Below are 22,131 nucleotides of genomic sequence, written 5' to 3' on the forward strand. Positions count from 1 at the left end.
GTCTTAGGTAGCTGCTTGAGAGATAGCTGCTGTTTCTCTGGTTTCTACTAGTTTATCTGGAGCTTTGGCTTCTTGGGAAGGAGGGACTTCACTTAGCCTTTGTCTTATAACCTAATTTTGGAGCCTCAGTGCAAGCAGAGCACGAGGACCTTTATTCTCGTCTTTCCACTGGGCAGTTACTTTGGCTATGGTATGTAACCCTGTCCTTAAAATGAAACCCACCTCCCGCTTCGGAACTGGGGCAGGGCCACAGGGGGAGGGAGCTTGCTTTAATCTTGTCTGTAGTTTTGAGCTGCCTTCTGTTGCTTCTCTTTTCCAGGCTCTTTCTGCACCATTTTTTTTCCTTTTCTTTTCTGCTACTTTGAAGTTCACTGGTTGCAGGCTTTAATCTCATTTTTTGCCAGCTGCACTGATCCTCAGTTCCTTCACTTTATGTTTCCTTTGATCTTCCAAAGGAAACTCCACTATTGGATTGTTGATATGATATTGTTGAGGGCTCCTTTAGGGTATGCGTATCCTCCTGGAACTCTGCAAAGGTACAGACGAGGGACTGGCCCTTATTTTTCTCACGTCACCTTGCACCCCTTGATGCACACCCCCTTTTCCCTTCTAGTGCATTAGTAGCTTCCTTTCCAGCCTCAAAAATTCTTCTTGGTCTTTCTTCTGCTGGGAGTAACTTTCTAAATTTAATTTTAGTTTAAACTGGCATTGGTACTCTTTCTGCTGATTTTTCTCTTTCTCTTCCTCTTCTTTTAACATATTTCATTGACAGTTCTATACTTTTCTGTCTTCCCAAGCTTCAGCTGTCAACTTCTGTTTCTTTCTTTCTTGCTCTTTTTGCTTTTGATTGCCTTCTGGTTTATTATGAAAAAGCACAGGAATATTGTCTGGCTTCTCTTTTAACTTGAAAATTTCTTGCTTCTTTTGCTGCTTTTTAGTTTTCCAATCCTGAATACGGTTTTTTTGTTTCTTTCTAGAGCCAGAAATTTCTGATACCATTTCTCATGCTGTTGAACTTCATCCTGTGTTCTTCCAGGAGGTGTCCTGGAACTTCTTTCATAAATGCCGGCTCCCCTTTGTGTTTATTTCTCACTTTTACAAAGTTCTGGTGGTCATAATTATCCTGGCCCACCTGTTGCCCTCCTGTTTGCTGCAGGAATTTTTCAAAATCTACCACTGCTTCTGGCAGAGTATTTGGTGTCATTTTGTCTATAGGAACTTTACTTGAGATTGCTCTGAATGCTTTCTCTGTTTTTGAGTTACGCAAAGCCCTTGTGTCAGTATTTCTTGATATGGCACTCAGTTCATTATTTGTTGTTTTCTCTTTAACGAGCTCATTGTATATCAGTCTTTGTTCTTCTTTAAAAGTGTTAATTGCATTTTCAATTTCTTCCATCATTTCTCTGAGCTTTTCAACAAGATCTGATGAAGGCTTCACATCTTTCACCTGATGCTGTAATTTCTTTACATTGTTATGTATTTTGGCTAATTGTTGCTGGATTTTTGCTCTTTCTATTTTCCTATTGTTAATTTATTTTCCATTTCTTCCAGGGTACTATGCTCAATTCTGAAGTCATTTTTTTTTTTTTTGGTTGTTGAAATGACTGTGTTTATCTTTCTCTATAGTAATAAGAACTTGATTTTTAAAATTTTCTGCTGTGCGTATGAATTCTGCTTTCTTTGTTCAACTTTCTGCCTCCAGTTTTGCAGTTGAAAATTCCACCTGAAGTCTGAAAATAGCCCTCATTTTGCTATAGTCCTTGCGGCTGTGCCTGCACCTGTCACCCCCCCCACCCCCGCGACTGCCGCCGTCACCCTGGTCGTGGTCAGGGTGGCCATATTTCCTCACCAAGTTGTTTGGGGCACAGAGACTAAGCAGTCTGGGGAGTTTCCCTGGTTTCCAAAAATGAGTCTTTGAGGTGTGGTCCACAAGGGGTGCGGGTGCAGGGAAGGGTGAGGCGAGGACTTGCTTGGTCACCTTTTATTGTTATCTGCCTCTTCATCTTCACCAGCATCATCCCTATCAGCCTCAACCCCATCATCATCTTCCTCTTCCACTCTGCCTTTCTTTTTAACTGACTCCTGAAGTTTAGGATCAAAACACTTCTCACCTGGGCCAGAAACAGACGAGTATCTTTGTACTTATCCTTTGCCACCATCCAACCCATGACCCTCGTCCCCTCTTTTATGTCATTAATATTCATACCTCTGGGAGCTTTTCCTTCTTCAGTTTTGAACTGAACAAAAGCAGAACCACAAATCTTTCCATCTTGAAGTTTGGGTACCAAATAATTAATCTGGCTTTCTTACCTGTCACTTTGGCTTTCTTAGTCTTCAGCTCCTTCTTCAGAGACTCTGAATTTTCGTTTTTCCTTTTTTCCTTATTCTTGTTCCTTAGCTTTTTCTTGGCAACAGTGATGCTGATCTTATAACCTTCAAAGTGGTAATCTCTTTCAGGGCCCTCTGAACATCAACCAGCATGGAGAAAGTGACATAGCCAGAGCCTCAGCATGCTTTACTCCCTAACTGGACAGCTCTTCTCAGTGCTCTTTGTAGGCTGAAGGTGGGAGGTGGCTCACAATCGGGGTCAAGTCAGCCATGAGACTGGTAAACTGAGATGGATGAGGCTATGAGGCTGACGTGTGCGACTCTACATTTCTAAAATTGGAGACAAGGTATTGATAAGTCATTAAGTTGGCCATGCAGTTCTCAAATTTGTAATCCTCCTGCCTCAGCCTCCCATTCTGCTAGAATTACAGATATGTGCTGCTGTAACTGGTGACAGAACTTAAGCCATTGTTGCTTCAATTTAGTTACATCCATACTGGCTACATGAAATATTCTGAAGTACACACAAGTTTTTACAAAGTTATTGGTGCTTCTAAGAACTGCTTTAAGTATTTCTTCCTCACTGCAGCATTCTGATTTCAATTTCCTCTCTCTGTATGATTAAGAGGAAATAAGCTTTTGCCTGTAGACACTAAATGGCATGAAAGCATCAAGCTTATGACTCCTGCCTAGAGATGGAGCACTGGGTAATGCTGAAGTTCTTTGTAGGGTTATAAAGTAATACATCAGAAGAAAAGATTCGTGATTGATTCTAATGAGTAATCATTCTGATGGCTCAATATAGATGGCTACTCACTGGGGGACTTTTTAACTCAGTTCCTGGAGGGAGCTCATAAGCTTTCAGAAAGTTTGTAAAGTAATGGATAATATTTAACTCTTAATGATAATGACATGGTTCAGTGGGTAGTTGGTTCAACCATTATCAGATTATAATATCAAACTAATCAGTGGTGCTCTGCCTATTTGACTTTTTTTATGATAAATGTAATGAAGCATTGAAGTACTGTGGTAGCATAAAGTAAATTAGTTGTAGCCTGAATAGTTAAACTGAATATGCCTGAAAAACTAAAATAAAAACCAAACTAAGTCAGTACTTCTTATGTCTCAAATGCTTAATTATATGCTGGACTTTGTGTTAAGCATATCATGTGAATTATTGAATTCCATCTTCACAATAATCACTGTGCCACTCTACAGATGGGGAACACAGTCTTAGAAGCTAAAATTACTTTCCAGGTTCTCATAGATATTTCCAATCATAGAATCAGCATGCAAGCTTGAGTCTATCCACTAAAGCCTGGATCCTCTCTGCTATGGAGCCAGAAGAGGGAGTGAGGTGCAGGAAGCTAATGTCTTTCAACTGTTTCAGATTCACATAAGAACAGAGAAATTCTATAGACTAGAACATTAGTGTCATATTATTGTTTCTATATTTGTAGTTGTAGGGGAGAAAAGATTGCTTTCCTCCTCTATACGTAAATTCATCATCCCTATAACAAAAACGGTTAAGGAAAAGCACGCAAATTTATTTAGTGTAAGTTTTGTGTGACATGAGAGGCTTCAGGAATGAAAACTCAAGGAAACAAATCTTCATTGCATCCTTAATTTTGATGAAGGGTGCATAGTATGATTGATCAAGAGGGAGGAGTATGGTTTAAGGGTGATAAATTGGATGTGATAGTTACATTGGATTGTCAGCTTGATTGCCTTGAGATCCGCCTTAGGAGATTAGTAAAGCACATCTCTGGGTGGGTCGTAAAGCATGACTCCAGGTACTGTATATGGTCCTTAGCCCCTCTCTCTCTCATACTCTTCTTGACCAAAAACTAAACAGTATTGTTCCATCATTCCCTTGTTCCTGCCTTGGGGCCAGCAAGTTATGAACTGAATGATATGAAACTATGAGCCAAATTAAACCTCTCCAAGTTGCAAATGTGAGCTATTTTGTACCAGCAATGAGAGAACTGAGTAATATACTGAAGAAACGCAGCACAAGGCCTGTTCGTTCAGATTCTTCTATATGTCTCTGTGACTTCAGTCTTCTTCTGTGGCTACAGAGAGGATGGCTCTGAAATGAGGGTGATATGACTGACTTTAATGAAAGGTCAGAGAATTCTTTTCTGCCTCCACTGTTCTCTCTAGTGCTTAGGGGTGCCATATCTTAGGGTAGTGTATACTGAGCCCCATCACAATTTAAAAATGATTTGGGTAGGAAAGTAGTTTGCAAGAGACACATTTTGGTGGGGATCTGTTTTTCTCTGCTGCTTTTTGCAAATCATAGTTTGTTGGCCTCCTGCTAGAGCAGTTCTCTCATTTTTTTTCACTGTTTTTGAGCAACTATATAGTTAGTTCAGTAAATTTTCAGGCTTCTGACCATAGCCTACAGTGAACAATTTATGTGATACCATGACCTGGTACATACAGGTATGACTGTGTATGAAGGTATAAATAACTAAAAAGGAATTTCACAAAACATTTCTCATCCTTAGTACATGTGATACACTCTTGTATTTTCTGTTCTTGTTCATTAAAAATAAATCCATTGAATTGATTTCATAAGAGGGTTACCACCTACAGTTTGAAAAGTACAGTTCTATGCATGGCAGGAGAGATTGTTAGAGTGGATGGAAAGAAAAGACATTTAAGTTTGATTAAATCAAATTTACCTTCCTGTTTATGCAGGAGAGAAGAAATTATGGCACTGTTTAGAATGAATTTCCAACTTTTCTGTATTAGAATCTGCTCCTCAGTATGGTGTGCATTTGCAGTCTGCCAAGTCTTGGGGAGCAATCATTTTTGCTCAAATACAGTATCATCAAAAATGAATGGACATTTTTCAAAGAGTCTTTGACAGCTGAAATAGTGAAACAATAAATCAACAGGATGATGAAAGCTTGAAAACACATAATACCTATAATAATCGGTGAAAGCATGGCAGAAAAGAGAAAAAATGAAACAGTTCAATTACACAGTAAGGTTACTTACTTCAAAGTCAGTAGAGTGCTATAAGGTAATACATATTGTTAAGGTTAATTGCATCTGTTCAGAATGCATTTGAATCTGAAACAAAAGCTTAAGAGACAAAACTAATCAAAGAGAGGAGTGCTTTTGAAAGGTCTGTTTTATATCAGAGAATCAGCTGATCATGGCTCCTTTGTTCTATAATGTTTTTAATCCCTCAGCCCTGAATATGAAGACTAAAAAGGCAATCCATTAAAGTCCTGTACAAAAACTGAAGATATTTACCATGGGTAAAATTATCAAAGGCTAGTATTGCCAGATGTTTGTTTTACTATGATACTAGTAAGAACAGAAATCCCCTGCTACCTAATCTTAAGAGAAAGTTTGACCCCCGTTTTAATAAATATTTATTTTATAGGAAGAAAAGGGCTAAAGGTGTGGGAAAAGTGGGAAGGGTAGGGGAAAGGTAATAAGGGAAAAGAAAAAAGTATGAGAAAATGAAAAAATAGAAATAGTGTCTGTAAATGGGGAGGGGAGAAGGGGGTAAAGGGAGGGCAGGGACAAGGGGGAAAAAGGAGAACCAAGACCTGTCATGTAAAGGTACAAGTCTGTAAATGGAGGGGAGAAGGGGGTAAAGGGAGGGCAGGGACAAGGGGGAAAAAGGAGAACCAAGACCTGTCATGTAAAGGTACAAGATCCCAATAATGAATGTAAGTGTGTTGTATACCTAAAATGTGCCGATAAACTCAATGAGAGAAAAAAATATTTATTTTAAATGTTTGCAGTATTTTCCCTAGTTGTAAAAGTAAAATCCTATTTGCTTGTTATAAAAACTGAGATATTACCAAAACAGTGTACAGAATAGGAAAATCCTCTGTAATTTTGACCCTTGGAACAAACACTTCAAGCCTGGTATGGTGGTATGCACCTAACAATCACAGCCCTCTTGGAGGCTGAGGCAAGAGGATCACAAACTTAATGCCTAGCCTGAGCATCTTAGTGATTTTGTGAGACCTTGTCTCAAAAATAAATAAATAAATAAATAAATAAATAAATAAATAAAAAAAAATAAAGGGGCTGGTGGGGGTAGCTCAGTGTGAAGATCCAGAGTTCAATCTCCAATACTGCAATAAAACAAACCCCAAACACAAAAAAACACTGAATCAAACACTTCAAAGAGTTTTATATAAAATAATCTTTATTTTGAAGTGTAAGGTACTCTTTCGGATTTTTCATGCCTAGTAGAAAGTCTTACAGACATTATATCCCTTGAATTTTACTGTTGAGAGAAGGTGACAGGGTAAAATACATTCTTTCTAATTTTATTTTAAAATGTGGTTGCTATCTAGCACATAGGCAGATAGTGGTTTTCACATTACTGTATTATTTCGTTGTACAAGGAAACAACTATTGTCTTCTCAGTGGAATCCTGGATAACATCTCCCATGAAGTACTTTTGTTAAAAATGCTTAACATAATCTAATAATGAGGAAATAATCCTTTTCTTAAATGAAGATGGCAAGGCATTCTATAAAACAATTCAAAAATGTCAGTCAGAGAAGAAAACAGTCCAGAAAATTCTCTTAAGAGTCTACAGAGACATGTTGGATCCAGGCTGAGATAGAAGTAGGGAAAACTTAAAAGTGCAGCAGTTTAAAAATTTGAATATAATTAGGTGAAGCTATATTAATATTCCTCGGATGTGACAATGTTCTTATATAAAAGTAGGAGAATGTCTTTGTGCCTGTGGATCCATGCTGAAATATTAAAGGCGATGCCTCATGACTGTGCAGCTTCCTTTCATATGGCTCAAAGAAAGAAAGGAGAAAAACAGATTGTACAAATCACCAACAATTAGCAAATACAAGTAGACAGTGTATAGGTCTTCTTCATTTTGCTATTTTAATTTTATGTAATAGTTTTAGAGATAAAATGGAAAGTAATTCTAGGTAAGATACAGATCTTTGTGTCTCTTTCCTCCTCCTTTCCTTTCTTTGGAACATGGAGAACTTAAAAGTTTTGTCACAGATCTGTATACTGAAGATTTGTGCAGTCTATTGTACATATATTTCAATAAATTAAGGGGCAAAGCCTGGGGTCAGAATTATGCTACTAGTTGCAGGGGAATCATGTTTATGAAACTTGATATTTATCAGTATCATTTTACTTCGTATAGTGATTCTTATTACTCTGTATGCACAAAAGAATGAGGAATTAGAATACAGATATTAGAAGAACCAGAACAGGGCCACACAAAAAGTTAGAAACTAAAATGTTTTTATTTATGAAAAATGCCACAGAAAGATTAAATCAGTGCATGAAAAATAGCTGCGCTAGTAATTCTGGGTAGGCTTCTATTACATATAATAAAATGGGGGCTATGTGTGTTATATGTGGTTGTCATTACATATGAAATAGATGTTCTTCATAGGTTCTTAAGGCTTTTTTTCTCTCCAGTAAAGTAAGTCTGAGAGCAGATAATGTAGGGTTCATATAATATAAATAATATGCAATCATAAGAGAACATTTGCTATTTTCTGGAATTGTTGTAAGCACTTTATATCTATGCCTCATGAGAGAGGTAGTTATTCTCATTTTACAGGTGAAAAATAGAAAAGCAAAGTAATTTGCTCACAGTTGTATAGTTAGGAAGTAGCAGAATTAGGGTTTGAAATCAGGTGGTTTGGTAATAAGTTAGCACTGATGTGGTAAGTTTATACTTGAGAGGATGCTAAACTGTTCTTTCTGTTTCCCAAGTTTTATTCCTGGCTTCTATATTCAAGTTTCTTCATTGACCACAGTAGCTTGAGCAACAGCAACCACTCCAGCCTTCCAGCAAGGGGGAAAGCAACAAAAGTTTTCCTATCTGTCTGTCTCCATTTAGAGGAGCTTTCCTAGAAATCCCTCTCAATAGTTTACACTCATATCTCAATCACATGATTATAAATGTTGGGGATTACAGTGTTTTGACTGGGCACATATTCAATCTGAGTAATATAGAAGTGCTACTAGTTAGTAGAAAGTGAAAATGAGAACTGGAAAAGATGAGCCTGTTTTTAAGAATTGAGGAGAGCTGAGCACTGGAAATTAATCATATGATCAAGCTATCTAATCTGGGCTGTTTCTTTTTTTTTTTGTTTTTTGAGACAGGGTCTCACTATGTAGTTGAGACTGACCTGGAATTACTATGTAGCCCAGGCTGGTCTTGAACTCACAGTGATCCTCCTGCCTCTGCCTCCCGAGCGAAGGGATTACAGGCATGTGCCACTACTCCTGGCCTGGGCTGTTTCTTCCACAGGTTATTTAGCAGGGAACCTTGAGAGGTGAGGCACACTTTCCCCATGACAAAGACCAAATAATGGTGGTAATGGTGGATTCCCCAGCCCAGGGTTTCTGAGCTGCAGTGCAAACATACCACATGTACAATACTCATTATCCTGCCTCCATAAGACCTGGGGCCAGAGAGAGCAGATATAAATAAGCTGACGGTCATGCTGCTTGCTGTGCCATAAGCAAAAGTCTTTTGTCTCTGGCCCGAGGAATCTCGTGTCTTCTGCCAGTGTCCACAGAGCAGGCTAATTTCTTAGTGTGTAAGTAGAGTTAAATCAAATCTCAGACCTGACATCTCTGTGTTGTGAAAATATGAATTCCTTAAAATTATTTTACTTATACAATGCAATTTTAGACATTTTTCAGGTATACCTACCAATTGGTCCCATCTCTATGTCTACCGTTGTTTTTTGGGCCCATTAAAAATACATGTCTCTGGTACTGTATTTCACATACATTCTTTGTGTCTTTAGTATAAATCCTTCTTGATAATTTTATTCATGGCTTTTACTATTTGTGTGCATGTGTGTTTTAGTAAAGAAACACAGTGTCTCAGGTCCACCCTGAGCATTTGTACATGTGCACAGACTTGCAGATACCAAGGTAGTAATTTAAAGCTAAAATATATGCCCTAATGTGGGGCCAACTCCATCTGAATGAAAGTGCACATTTTTATAGTTTGCACTACTTTATGATATCTTACTAAGATATGGGGATTTTTGAAATGTCTGTATGCATGCGTGTACACACCACACATATACACACACTTATTTCCATAAAGGCATCCTATAAACAAAGGCCCTGGCAATCTCTCTTTGCTTATCTTTACCCTCTGGGTGTCTATTTCTGTCTATTTCCTTCTAACACAAGCTATGGATTATGCTGAAGAAAGAACTTAGCAACTTTACATCTCCTCCTTGGGTGTGTGAACAATATTTTGTTCTCTTCATGCTCTAAAACCAAAGAGGTTTATCCCTTTATACCTGAGATGTCAAATGCCAGATCAGAGCTGGTATAACATGCTTGAGGCCAAGGATGACTTAGCCTGATCTTGTTTTTGTTTTGCTTGGGAATTTAGTTTGTTTGAAAAATAATTTTTGGAGTCCTAAATGCCTCAAAAGTTTTTACTCACGTTGACTGAAAACAATACGCTTCAGATTCGTTTGTTAGAGTTTGTATAACATATGCCAATATAGGATTTCATATTACAAAAAATCCAATACTTTTGAATACCCCTAAGTCTTAGCTTTTCAATTTATATATACACAAGAATAAGATTTTCTTGAGCTAAGACAAACATCAAGCCACTATTTTGTATAACAGCAGACTACATTTTTCTCCTATTCTGTTTGAAATTATTTCTAACTTGTCTACCTCTTTCTGAATTTTTCTCTTGACTTCAGATTTCTTTTTCAGTCAAACCAGAGTTGTTTCTAATTATAAATTTAAATTACATCTGGTGCAGTTTGTACACACCAGGGGATATATTTATGTAATACTTTTAGGCAGCCAAGATATTTTTCATAACTTCAGCATAACATTTTTTCATAGAGTGCTTATTGATGAGGTGTTATAAAAATTGTGCAAGAAGGTAACTGTGAAATGCACTTGTGTAAATCAGAGAGCCCTCACAGGGAAATGTGTCTTACATACTATATTTTTCTTTTTTTATCATGGTAGAGAAAGACATTTTTCTTTGTCGTGGGCTGTTCTTTCCTATGGTCTCCTTTAGTTTATCTCACAGATGTGTGCTGTTAAGAAGTGAAAAGAATCTTACCAATTGAGATATTTCATTAAATTTCAATAAGATAATTAAGGAAACTCATTTTCAAAAATATATATTTGTTTCAGTAGCTTGAATATTGCTTAATCAGGAAATGACCAGAATGCTTAATCTGGTTAGCTTATTCCTGTCCAGATGAGCGGTTTAGGAGTCAGCCTGTTGAAAGAAAAGCCATGGAGGTTAAAATGACAAAAGCCTTTGCTGTGAGTGGAAACTAATTGGCTGAAAACATTAATAAATTACACTTGCTAGTCATGTCAAGAAACAGCTAAGAGAGAAGGGATTAATATTTTTACCTATCAAGGCATTACACTGTGCCACATGATATTAAAAATAAAAAGCATAGCTTTAGATCTAAGCTGCTTTTCCTATTATAAGTAAGAGGAATAAAAGTTAAATTACTTGGCAATGTCTCCTTGTGGATATTATAAAACGTTTTAGATTTGACATTTTGACCAGTAAAATATTGCTGAGAGAGTTACTGAGGAATTCTCCAACATAAAACATGTATTGCTAGGACCACTGTTATGGTTATGCTAAAATGTTTTTGATTAAAAACCTCCGATTTCAACGCTAGGAAAGTCTAGGTTATGGCTTGCATCTAGATATCCCCCCAAAAGCCTTATGCAGCTTTTTGGAGGTGACTGGATCTAGAGTGTGTGTGATTCTTGGATCAAGGGTGGAATACTGGGATTGATTCATGGTGTGATGCTAGTATCAAGCCTGCTCCAGCCTAAGTGTGAGTGCTAGGGTGGGATAGCCTAGATACAATATACGGGTATAAGAGGCCTCCTGTTGTCCCTGCTTCTTGTTTCTTTGCTACTTTGTTGCTTGCTGCTTGGGCTTTTGCAGCCTTCTGTTTGCCATGAACTGTATCTTCTCTGTGTTGCTTCTCTACCATACCACTTGCCTTGGATCCAGCTAATTGGTGACTGAAACCTCTACAAATATTGAGCCAAAATAAACCTTTTCCTCTTTGACTTTGGGGTGTTGGATATTTTGTCTCAGCAATGAGAAAAGTAACTAAGACAGTCTTTTTCTTTTTTCCTGTCCCTGTACTTTGTTTGGGTGCCTGTTGCTCACACACAGTGGCTAGAGAGCAAGTGTAGTCCTATTCCTAAGACTGACCTCATAAGAATTGGGACCAGGGAGAACAAATGTAAATGAGCTGATGCTCATGCTGCTTGCTGTTCTATAAGTAATATAGTCCGTTGTCTTAGACCCAGTAATCTCATGTCATCTGCTAGCAACAGATTCTAGTAGTATAATGTAAGGTTTAAACTGAATTAGATTTAAGTATTGTAGTTTATACAATCTTTTATAAAAAAGTGTTTTCTTCCCACCTTTATAAAATTTTCATAAACAGATCTATGGGCTTGGAAAGTTCTTGGGAAAGCACTTTTTAAAAACTCTTGGACAAGGGGAAAAAATGAGAACCAAGACCTGTCATGTAAAGGTACAAGATCCCAATAATGAATGTAACTGTATTGTATATCTAAAATGTACCAATGAACTCAATTAAAAAAAAAAACCTCTTGAAAAAAAATCTAAATTGCACCAGGCTGGGCATTTAGCTCAGTGGTTCTGGTGCCTGCCTCGCAAGAACAAGGGCCTAAGAGTTTAATCCCCAGTACCAAAAAGAAAAAAAAAAAAGGTTTATTAATCCCCAAGTTCCCAACATGTCCTAAGATAGTGTCTTTGTGTTGCTATAAAAGAACACATGATGCTGGGTAATACTTTTAAAAAGAGGTATTTTTATTGGCTTGTGATTCTAGTGGCAGGAAAGTCCAAATGGGCCCCTTGACTGTATCATAAGATAGTGTAGAAGTGGAAAGGGAAACAGACATGTGCCAAAGACAAAGCATATGGTTGGCTTCACTCTGTAAAACTCTCAACAAGTCAAATCTTGTGAGGAATCTTAATTCCTTCTAAACGTGGTGACCCCACAACCCACAATGTTTCTTAAAGGCCTACCCATCTCTCAACACTATTACCCTGGGGACCAAGCCATCACATGAGTTCTGAACTACATATTTGAACTAGAGCAGGCAGCATGACTGATCTATAGCAGTGGTTCTTCAAGTATGGTATGTAGATCAAGAATATCAATATCCCTTTTCCCTTGTTAAAAATACGTATTATTGAACTTCAACCCAGAGCTACTAAGTCAGAAACTTTTGTCCTTTAACAGATCTGCCCCCAGCCCTCCTAGTGATAAGTAAGGACTGCTGATCATGATAGGCAAATCCCTATGACAGTGAGTGAGAAGCTCTGAACCATAGCCTAGCAGACACTAAAGGTCAAGCAGCAATGTTATGGGTGGTATTTAAATCCAGTATCTCATATTTCAACTTTAAGGCTCTGTACAATGGCTCACTGTTGCATAATATTCAAGTTTCCAGGTACTGCCACAGAACTGCAGACCCCAAATTCCTATAAAGCACTGGCAATTGAGAAGTGAAAAGTCTTATGGTGAACAAAGAATATGTAATGGATAAGGGATTAATTTACAGTGTCAGTCATCTAATTTAGCATTCATAACGTTGTATGCATGCTAGGCTACACACGCAAGGTCTGCTGATATACATGAAGTAATTGGGCATCCAGCATCCCATTTGCATGCAAAGGTGGATGCATACCTCACATTTACAAGTCTAAAATCGAAGCCCAGTCTGAAGTTGGCAAAAGGCTCACTGCTAGGAAAATAATGAGGTAAGGAAGAAATGGCTTCTGTTAATAACACTTTTGGCCTCAGTGTTGGTAAATATGCCCTTTGAAATTTGTGCATTACAGATTGCAGAGACTGTTGGGTATCTGTTCTTTTTTGTTTTTTTCTTAAAAAAAAAAAACCTACAGTTTTCAGCTGGTTGTGTATATTCACAACATTTCCTTTAAAACTGTATATACATGCATGCTATAGTCTGTGGCTGTGCTATATTTTTGCTCTTGTGGGACCAGATGTATCAGCTCAAAGAAGAGCTGCCCTCAGCCAGACTTGTTGACTGGATCCATGGCATTTGTTTTATTTCAGTTCAGCCCACATTTCATCATGCAACTACTTTGTGCCAAGCACTGGTCCACATACCTGGAATACACAGCAAGGAAGCATCGATTCTGTCCTCAAAGGCTTACACTATTTTAATGGCATCTTGATGATTTAGTGTTGAATATAATTGCTTAAATGAACTCTTCCCTGAGCCCTATTTTGAAGGAACACCTTACTTCTCTGAGCACTATGCTCAACCTGTATCTTTGGGAGAAAGAGGAACTCAGTGGACCCAGGTTTATAAAAGTCACAAGATTATAGATAGCTGGCTTCTTGGGTGGGTCATCATGAGGAAGTACCTGCACTGCAAATGGCCTATACTTTCAGTTTGTGGGAACCAAGAACAGACCAGAATTTCCTGTTTTCTGAATGTGCATCACAGGGAAGAGAAGGGCAATCTTACAGGGATTTATCTACAAGAGCCACCTAGATGAACAACAGAGCCCTACAAGGATAGTCTACCAAGAACCAGTGAAGAAGCAGCTCTATCAAGAAGTTATCAGGCTGGGGATTTAGCTCAGTATTTCTACTGCCTTCTTTGCAAGTGCAAGAACCAGAGTTCAATCCCCAGTTCCAAAAAAAAAAAAAAAAAAACTTGTCACTTTACTCATATTTCCATATTTCATTGTGTCCATTGTCTCACACTGACAGCTAGATTGTAAAGTCTTAGAGAAAAGAACTGGATCCTTCAAGAGATTATCTTCTATGGTACCTATTTGATGGTGGGAATCTGTGCATTAGTGATTTCTCAGATAATAATTTTTCCTCTTCATTCTAGCACAGGTGCATATACCTTGATAGCACCAAATGAAACTCGGAGACAACAGATACAAAGGAGTACGTATATTTGCTCATTTAACATTCAAAGTGCTTCTCATTTTCGTTAAAATTGGCTTGTTTTAGTCTGAAGTATTTTCATTTCTGATTGATACAAATTTACCAGAGCTCATCAAGGTCCTTTTTCTTAAACTTTAGTAGTTTTTGTTATACCTTATCATAACAAGTAGGGAGACAGGTTGTTCTCAAAGGGGAGGAGGATCAAGAGATGGGAGGGAAGGAAGGTATAAGGGATTAAAAAAAAAAGGAACTGGGATGTGTTTGCATGTGTACCAACTCTACACAAGGATAAATGTTATATACTCCAAAAACATGTACAAAAAAAAAAAAACAAGATCTAGGGATAGGTGGAAGGAGAAGGGAGGGAAGGGAAGAGGTATGAACAAAGCAATTAAGATGTGTTATGTACGTGTACCAACTTCCTACTAGGAATGCAAACATGTACTGCACTAATGTAGTAATAAGCTAAAAAAGATAAATTCTATAGTTAGCACTTTATAAATTTATTTCTCCAGGGCCAGGGATTTAGCTCAGTGTGCCGCGACCTGCCTCACAAGCTCAAGGTCCTGAATTAGATCCCCAGGGACCACCCCCCCATATCAGTAACAGAACTCATGGTGTGATTATAAATCTTGGATTTTTGTTGGATTAAAACAACTTATTGCCCATAGATGAGTCTCATCCCTTTACATTTTGGCTGACAGCTGATATTTTAATGACACTATGAATTCTTTTAAAACTGAAAAGTGTTATACCAAATAGATCATGAAATAATTTATACTTTTCTTGGTTTGTCTCATCTCTCCTCAGTGGAATTTTTCCATGGCATCTGACCTCTCATAATTTTGAAACTGTCAATTTATCCTTTGCTGTTTTTGTCTGTGTAACTCAGTTTTCTTCACTAGATTATAAGCTCCTGAAGGACAGGGACCACATTTTACTCTTTTGTGTGCTCCTTATATTTAGTGTGTGTAAAACATGTTTACATAAAGTACAGTATATATAAATGCTGCTGTCTAAAGTTACGGCATTATCTTTTAGTTGCAGAGAGAGCTAAGGTTCATTTAGTTTACAAGGGAAATTGTGAGACTTCTTCAGGTCAAGCTGCAGTGCTGGTACTGAAATTCTATGCTCTGTCTTACTACATCATTGGCAGGAAATTTCATTTTGTAACTAATGATAAACTTAAAGGTTTTACAGCAAAGCAACCATCTAAAAGGTTCCCACCAGATTGCTACCCACCTTGGTGGCAGAATGGGTCAGTTCAGAATATGATGGTCACAGCTTTGCAGTGGTTGTGGCAATTGCAGGTAGTTGACCAACAGAACTCCAAAGAATTTAAGTCTCAGTGTGGTCTTGGTCTTGAGATATTTCAGAATCCCCCTTCCTTCATAATTAAAATATTTCGTGAGTGGACTTTGGAACAATGAGGTCTAACCTGGAGATGAGGGCATGTGCCGGGGGAACAGCAGTAGTATCTCCTTAATGCCCTCTGTTGTTGTGAAGAGTGAAGGTCTGGGCAGTGAGTCCTGCTTCCTGTATAATTAATTAGCTGTGTGTATTGCTGATGACAGGAATATCATAGTTTTGCACACATTTTCTATAGGAAACCTTTAGAATTAACTTGATTAGAGTTTTAAGAATGCCTAAATGGGGGAAAAAACTATACTCCCTTTTTAAAATTAAGAGTTCAGCTTGTTTTTCAACTTTGAATGCTCTGTGCAGACATTTAGTGTTTTGGGTAGGTGCAGGGTGATCCCAAAAGGTTAGAGCTAGAAGGTACAATATCTTTTCCTGGACCTCTTGTCTGCTTATGCTAGCAGGTAGTTAATTGCCCTCTGATGATGCTTTAAAGTGTCCTATTTTCTTTCCAAATTCTAATACTTGATGATTTGATATTTCTCACCTGTTCAGTTGCTGAGCAAGAGCTGGCCAGCCTGGAGAAGTGGAAGGAACAGAATAGAGCCAAACCAATTTATCATTTGCCAAGACAGCTGGGTAAGCAATAAACCAGTTGCCTGAAAGGGTGAGGCAAAGCCATCCTCAAAGCCTATAGGCACCTGTGTGTCTGTCTTTGTATATTAGAGGTGGTCAGTGGTTGTGCTGCTTGGGATGGACTACATTTAATACGGAAAGATTTAAGTGTGCAAGTATATTGTTGTCTCTTGTTTTCTGCAGGTGGCAAATGTATGAGGGCACAGTTATGTAGGAATAATATGATGGCTTAACTGTCAAATAATGTAGAGCAGTGGTGGTATGCCACTACAGTATAATGCCATAGTGGGCTGTTTGTGTCAATGAAAGCTCTAAAAGATTCGCCATCACTGATTTAGAGCCTCTTACATGATCAGCTCTGAAGAACGGCTACCTGGGGCTTTGCATATACCCTGTCATAGCACCTGTCAGGATGAGAGGGAAAGCTATCACAGCATATTAATCATGGCAGTTAAATGTTAACATGAAGAAAATGGAAGGAGAGTCAATTCCAAAAGCAAGATGAAAGTGAGTTGGGGACGTAATGGTGCATATAAAGACAAATGTCACCTGGATTTTACTCTCTAGAGAGCATTGGTCCAATAGCACAGGTGCTGCCAATGTGATAAATTATCTGGGTCAACTCTGTGATGTGTGGATCGTTCAGAGGGGATGCCACCTAATGGGACTCTTTCAATTCCTTTCTTCTCTTTTCTCTACCAGCAGCAGCTGAGAATTTAAAGTGCTGGACATAGATTCCATAGATTTAGTTAATACAAACATGTCTTCAGTCAGAGCCACTTATTGTCATGAAAGTCTTAGAGACCCTCCTCCCCATATAGGTAAAAGTTAGCTGATTTGGAAATCCTTTGCTGTGTGAAAATAATAATATTATCATGAAAATACTGCAGTGCAGTAGTACCTCTGTTCACAAACAATACGGTATGCTCCACAATTCTGGGAAAGATGGCTGCATTCTTGTTTGTTACCCAATGTGGAATTCAAGAACAGAAGCAAAGTTTTGTGAACACTTTTTTTTGGAAGGAGTTAAGCTCAAATGTCACTTTTGTGCTGAATTAACCAGACTTGAGGGATGGGACAAGGGAAAAAAATGAGAACCAAGACTTGTCATGTAGAGGTACAAGATCCCAACAAAGAATGTAAATGTACTGTATCCCTAAAATGTATCAATAAACTCAAAGCTGAAAAAAAACAAAAACAAAAACAAACAAACAAACAAACAGTCCTATAGCTTCTCGGCCTTTTGGCTAGAAAAGTCCTTCCTGATCATGCCCCTTAAACTAGCTGTGTGGGATTAGTTTTTCCCGTGTCCTTTGAATGATGAGAGATTAGACCTTTTTGGATTTTCTCAAATAATAAAGCTATCCAGCGAATTCTAGGCATAATACAGTCTCATTTCAATGAAGTTCAGTCCTCAGTACTGGTCAAAATGCTTTACTAAAGGAGACTAAAGGTCCCCTACTCCAGCGCAGGACTGTTTCAGGGAGGAAGCTAACAAGTAAGGTGGACGTGGCTGGACATTTTTTTTTCCAGATTATGACTCCTTGACTTCTACAGGGTCAAAGGGGGAAGAGGCGATAAGATAGTAATGCTAGGTACATGCTGCGGTGTGTTCACTCTCCCTTCTGGGGTTCTCTGAGTTCTTCAGGGTCCCTCCCTCACTACCATCTGTTCCTTGCTTGATTGCCCTGATAGAAATGATGGATTCTTGGATTGGCAGTGCTTGGCCTACTGTTGGCTCTTGGTTGATTCTGTGTGGGACGTATTGTTGCACACGTGATGTCCTAGCTGAGTGTTATGGCTTATATCTAGATATCCTCCCAAAGCCTCATGTTCTTATAGGTGGGGCTTTGGGAGGTGACTGGATCGTGGATGTGTGATATTTGATTAGTCCACTGATGCATTTATACCTGGGTGTAATGTTAGGAGGTGAAGCCTTATGAGAAAAGGTGAGTCACTGTGGGTGTGGGCTGGAAGAATACCTTGCTTCCTACTTGCCTTGCCATGAGCTGATTTTTCTCTGCCCTGCCTTGGAGCCAGCCAACTATGGACTGAAACTTTTAGAAACTGTGAGCCAAAATAAACCTTCTCTCTTTTAATTGTTTGTGTCAGGTATTTTATCCCAGCAATGAGAAAGTAACTAAGACAATGAGTTCCTCTAAGATACCTTTAAATTTGCATTCTCTCTCATAAGTCCACTTAGGCAACACTGACACATCTTTTCTTACCACAGACTCTGGGAACACAGGCTATTTTCAATGCAATCACCTCTTTTTGAGAACCTATCTAAGCAGCCAGCCGACAACAGCTTTCTTTACTGCCTTTATGCTCTGATTTTTCTATTCATTTCTCATACACTTAGGGATTCAGGGTAAGGTCTCCACGTGATCTTTGTTAAAGCTCTCTTGCTCAGCTTTAAGTGGAGATTGTTTTTTTCCTTTCTCACACACAGAGGAGATAGAACTCAGAAAGACATATTTCCTCAGATTTCTACCTGTCTTTTAACTATTTAGCCCTTTTTACAGGTTGAAGGTAGTTGCTAGTGAAGATTCTCCAAACCAGTTTTCAGTTGTTTACTTGCAGATTGGTCTTGGGGGTGCAGGCACCTCACTTGAAATTTGGAGCAATGTTTTAAAATGATGAATTTTAAACAAAACAAATACTTAGACTTCTGACTTCTCCATTACTTTTCATTCTCAACTCCTCCCTACTTCTCTATGTTTTAAAATAACGGAAGAGTTGTAGGCAATACTGAATGTACTTAGAACAATAGATAAAAACTTGAATATTTCCTGCTGTTTCTCTTCTGCCCTCCTTAAGAATGATTGATAGGCTGTATGTGAGCCTTGAGCATCTTTTGAAACTTGGAAGAAGAGCCTCTATTGTGTGTCTTTATTAGTCAATTTTAAAAAGCTACAGCAAATACAAATTGTTTTAATATATACTCTGTGACAGTGAATCGGACACTTTTACTGACCAAAGCACCAGAGAATTATTTCAAAGGAACCTTTCTAATATAAACACCAACCTTGCAGAAACACTAAGAAATTGCTAAATTATGTATGTGTGTGTGTGTCTGTGTGCACGCGCGCCTGTGTGTGTGGTTGTGTGATGGGGGGACTGAACCTAGGACCTTGAATATAACTAGACAAATGATCTACTCTTAAGCTACATCTTCAGCCTGAAACAATTCTTGGATGATTGTTAATTTATGATGATTTATGCCCCCAGATTACATTTTGGTTTAAGAGAGGATAAGAAAATACTCTTATCTCCATGTTTTCCTTGGATACCTAGAGAACAATACATTTTATGGATGGATAATTAGTAGGTAGAATACTCCTATTGTACTCTATATGCTGTGTTATAAAGACTACATATTTCTCTAGAAATAAGACTTAATGATAGCTTCCTGAGTGTTGTTATTTGAATATAGGGCAATAGAAATTGAGGAAGAAAAGCAATTGAGGCATCATTGATTATTTTTCTTGGTTAAGGAATTGCCATTCTAAAGCCGGAAGAATCTTCTAGAATTCTAAGACAGGCGGTACTTTTTTCCCCCCTTTAGCATGGTTCTTCAGTTATGATTTCAATCTAACTATAAACTTTAATCCTACTAATTAGAAACCTTTGTAGTATCCTTTTTAAAAAATATATGGCCTCATCTTTTTGTCAAGTTCTGTTTCTCTTTTAAGCAATTACCATTTTTAAGGTCTTATTAAAGATAATTGGTTATGTTCTTTTTTCCAGGTGTATAAAATGTTAAACTCATGCTATAGATTTATCATGTATTAATTAGTCCTTGATGGCTGACATTTTAGCTTAATATTCATGTTTTACCCTCATGGCTTTTTTTGTTTTTCATTAGGTGGAAGCCAGTCAGAGTTTGAAGTCAGGCAGAGGCAACAACTCCAACTGATACAATCTAAATACCAGCAAAAGGTCAGAATCCATCTCTTTTAGTTTAATTTTGACAAGGATTTTGAGTACCAGCACTTATAAGTAACTATGAAATAACATAGTAACTTTACCAAAAGCCTAAGATCTTTAAACCAACTTCAAATGAAGCACCTCTCAAAATTGAAGAAGCCAGGAGCTGAGAAGTGAAGAGTGAAATAAGTTAAATCCTCATTCAAGTTATATATTAGCACCACCTACAACTAAGGGATTTTACCTCTTCACCCCTCCATGGTTTAAGTTAACAGTGGTTTAATGTAGTTTCAGTGTACTCTGTTCTGAATATTTTGGTTCCCAGAGTATGATTTTGCTTACCTCTCGCTAGTCATGAAAAAATACAAAGAAAATTTAAAATATCTGGTGATTTTTATAATGAACACCATGAATTTTATAATCAGGAAACATTATCGCCCTTTCCCCCTCACACACAGGCATGCACATGCATAGTCACACATTACCCCCCCCATAGATAGGGAGAGAGAGGGATTGAGACACACCTGCACCCACATGGAGGGAGACGGACTCACACCTGGACACGGGAAGAAAGAAGCAGGGAAATTTAATAGGCTGGAGATGTAGCCTGGCCATTCTCTGTGATCTGAGTAGCTTGATGGAACAACCTATAATCTTGGTGAGGGACAGCACAAACAATACTATAATTTGCCTTTCATCATAATTTTGTGTTCCAGAATTTCAGACAAAAATGGTAACTGTATTTTGTCCTCTATACTCTCAATACAATTTAGTTGAAAAGAGAAGAATCTATAAGACTCAAGAAGGAAGCTGAAGAAGCTGAGCTCCAAAAAATGAAAGCAATTCAGAGAGAGAAGGTAAGAAGGCAGAGAGGATGACTGGCTCACATTTATGGAGGGCCATATGCCAGGTGACTTCTAGCCATTGTCTATAGATTAACTCATTTAGTCCCCACAGTAATTGAATGGGGAAGATATTATCCAATTTTTCAAATAAGTAACACAGAGAGGGACGGTAACTCACCCAAAGACCCACAGCAAGTGATTAGAGTAACTAGGATTCATTTCCAGGTAGCCTGGTCTTAGAGATTCCATTCGTAGTCACAACCACACATGGTCACCTCTTGGGTGAGTGATCAAAAAACAAAATGTGTACCTATTTGGTCAGAAGGCAAAAGAATTAGTAATGATGTCAATCAGTGATACACTGTCATAATTATATCCAAATATTGGATTTTTTCAAGTAAATGTGATATAGTTAAAAATGCCTCTCTTACAGATAAAAGAAAAAGCAAGTTATATGGGTATGGGGGTACATGTAATCCCAGCATTCTGGGAGGCTGAGGCAGGAGAATCATCACAAGTTTGAGCCCAGACTAAGAGACTTAGGAAGACTGTTTCAAAATAAAAATGGATTGGGATGTAACTCAGTGTAAAGGCTGTGGGTTCAATCCCCAATACCACAAAAAAGAAAAACATAGCACTCTGTATTTCAATATTACTTTTGATGTAATTTCTAGGGCTTGAGAAAAATTTCTCAGGAATACTCATCTGCTAGAGATTTTATTTAAAATTATTTATTTAAAATTACAACTATGGGTGCACATTCATTGCACAAATTAATGGGTTTCACTGTGACATTTCCACACATGCATTTGTGGTGATCATGTCTACCCTTCTTCCCACCTCCCCACCTCCCCGCCTTAGCCTCCTCTATAGTGTTGTGTGGCCCCACCCCTTCTTCCTACTGCCATCTCCACAAAGCCCTGACCTACCTTTCTTTCAAGTCCAGCAGCATCCTGTTGCTCTGGAGATGTAGTCTCTGGGAGTAGAGATAAGACTAGACTTAAGAAAAATAAGAAAAGGCTAAAGGTATCCAAAAAAAAAAAAAAAAAAAAAGA

The 22,131-nt window shown here is 38.1% G+C and overlaps 1 protein-coding gene and 1 pseudogene across 1 annotated transcript in view; one reads left to right on the plus strand and one right to left on the minus strand.

Moving 5' to 3' along the window:
* Epsti1 (epithelial stromal interaction 1) overlaps positions 1 to 22,131 on the plus strand; it is a 98,869-nt gene that overhangs the window by 5,836 nt on the left and 70,902 nt on the right. Inside the window, exons 2-5 of the mRNA XM_010637081.2 lie at positions 14,248 to 14,306; positions 16,221 to 16,304; positions 20,170 to 20,243; positions 21,005 to 21,088. Of these exons, the coding sequence (XP_010635383.1) occupies positions 14,248 to 14,306; positions 16,221 to 16,304; positions 20,170 to 20,243; positions 21,005 to 21,088 (301 nt within the window). The remainder of the gene's footprint in view (positions 1 to 14,247; positions 14,307 to 16,220; positions 16,305 to 20,169; positions 20,244 to 21,004; positions 21,089 to 22,131) is intronic.
* LOC104871240 lies at positions 610 to 9,029 on the minus strand (annotated as a pseudogene).

This window comes from Fukomys damarensis, unplaced genomic scaffold, assembly GCF_012274545.1.
Source record: "Fukomys damarensis isolate Sample0158 unplaced genomic scaffold, DMR_v1.0_HiC HiC_scaffold_38, whole genome shotgun sequence".
In the NCBI taxonomy this organism is placed as follows: Eukaryota; Metazoa; Chordata; class Mammalia; order Rodentia; family Bathyergidae; genus Fukomys; species Fukomys damarensis.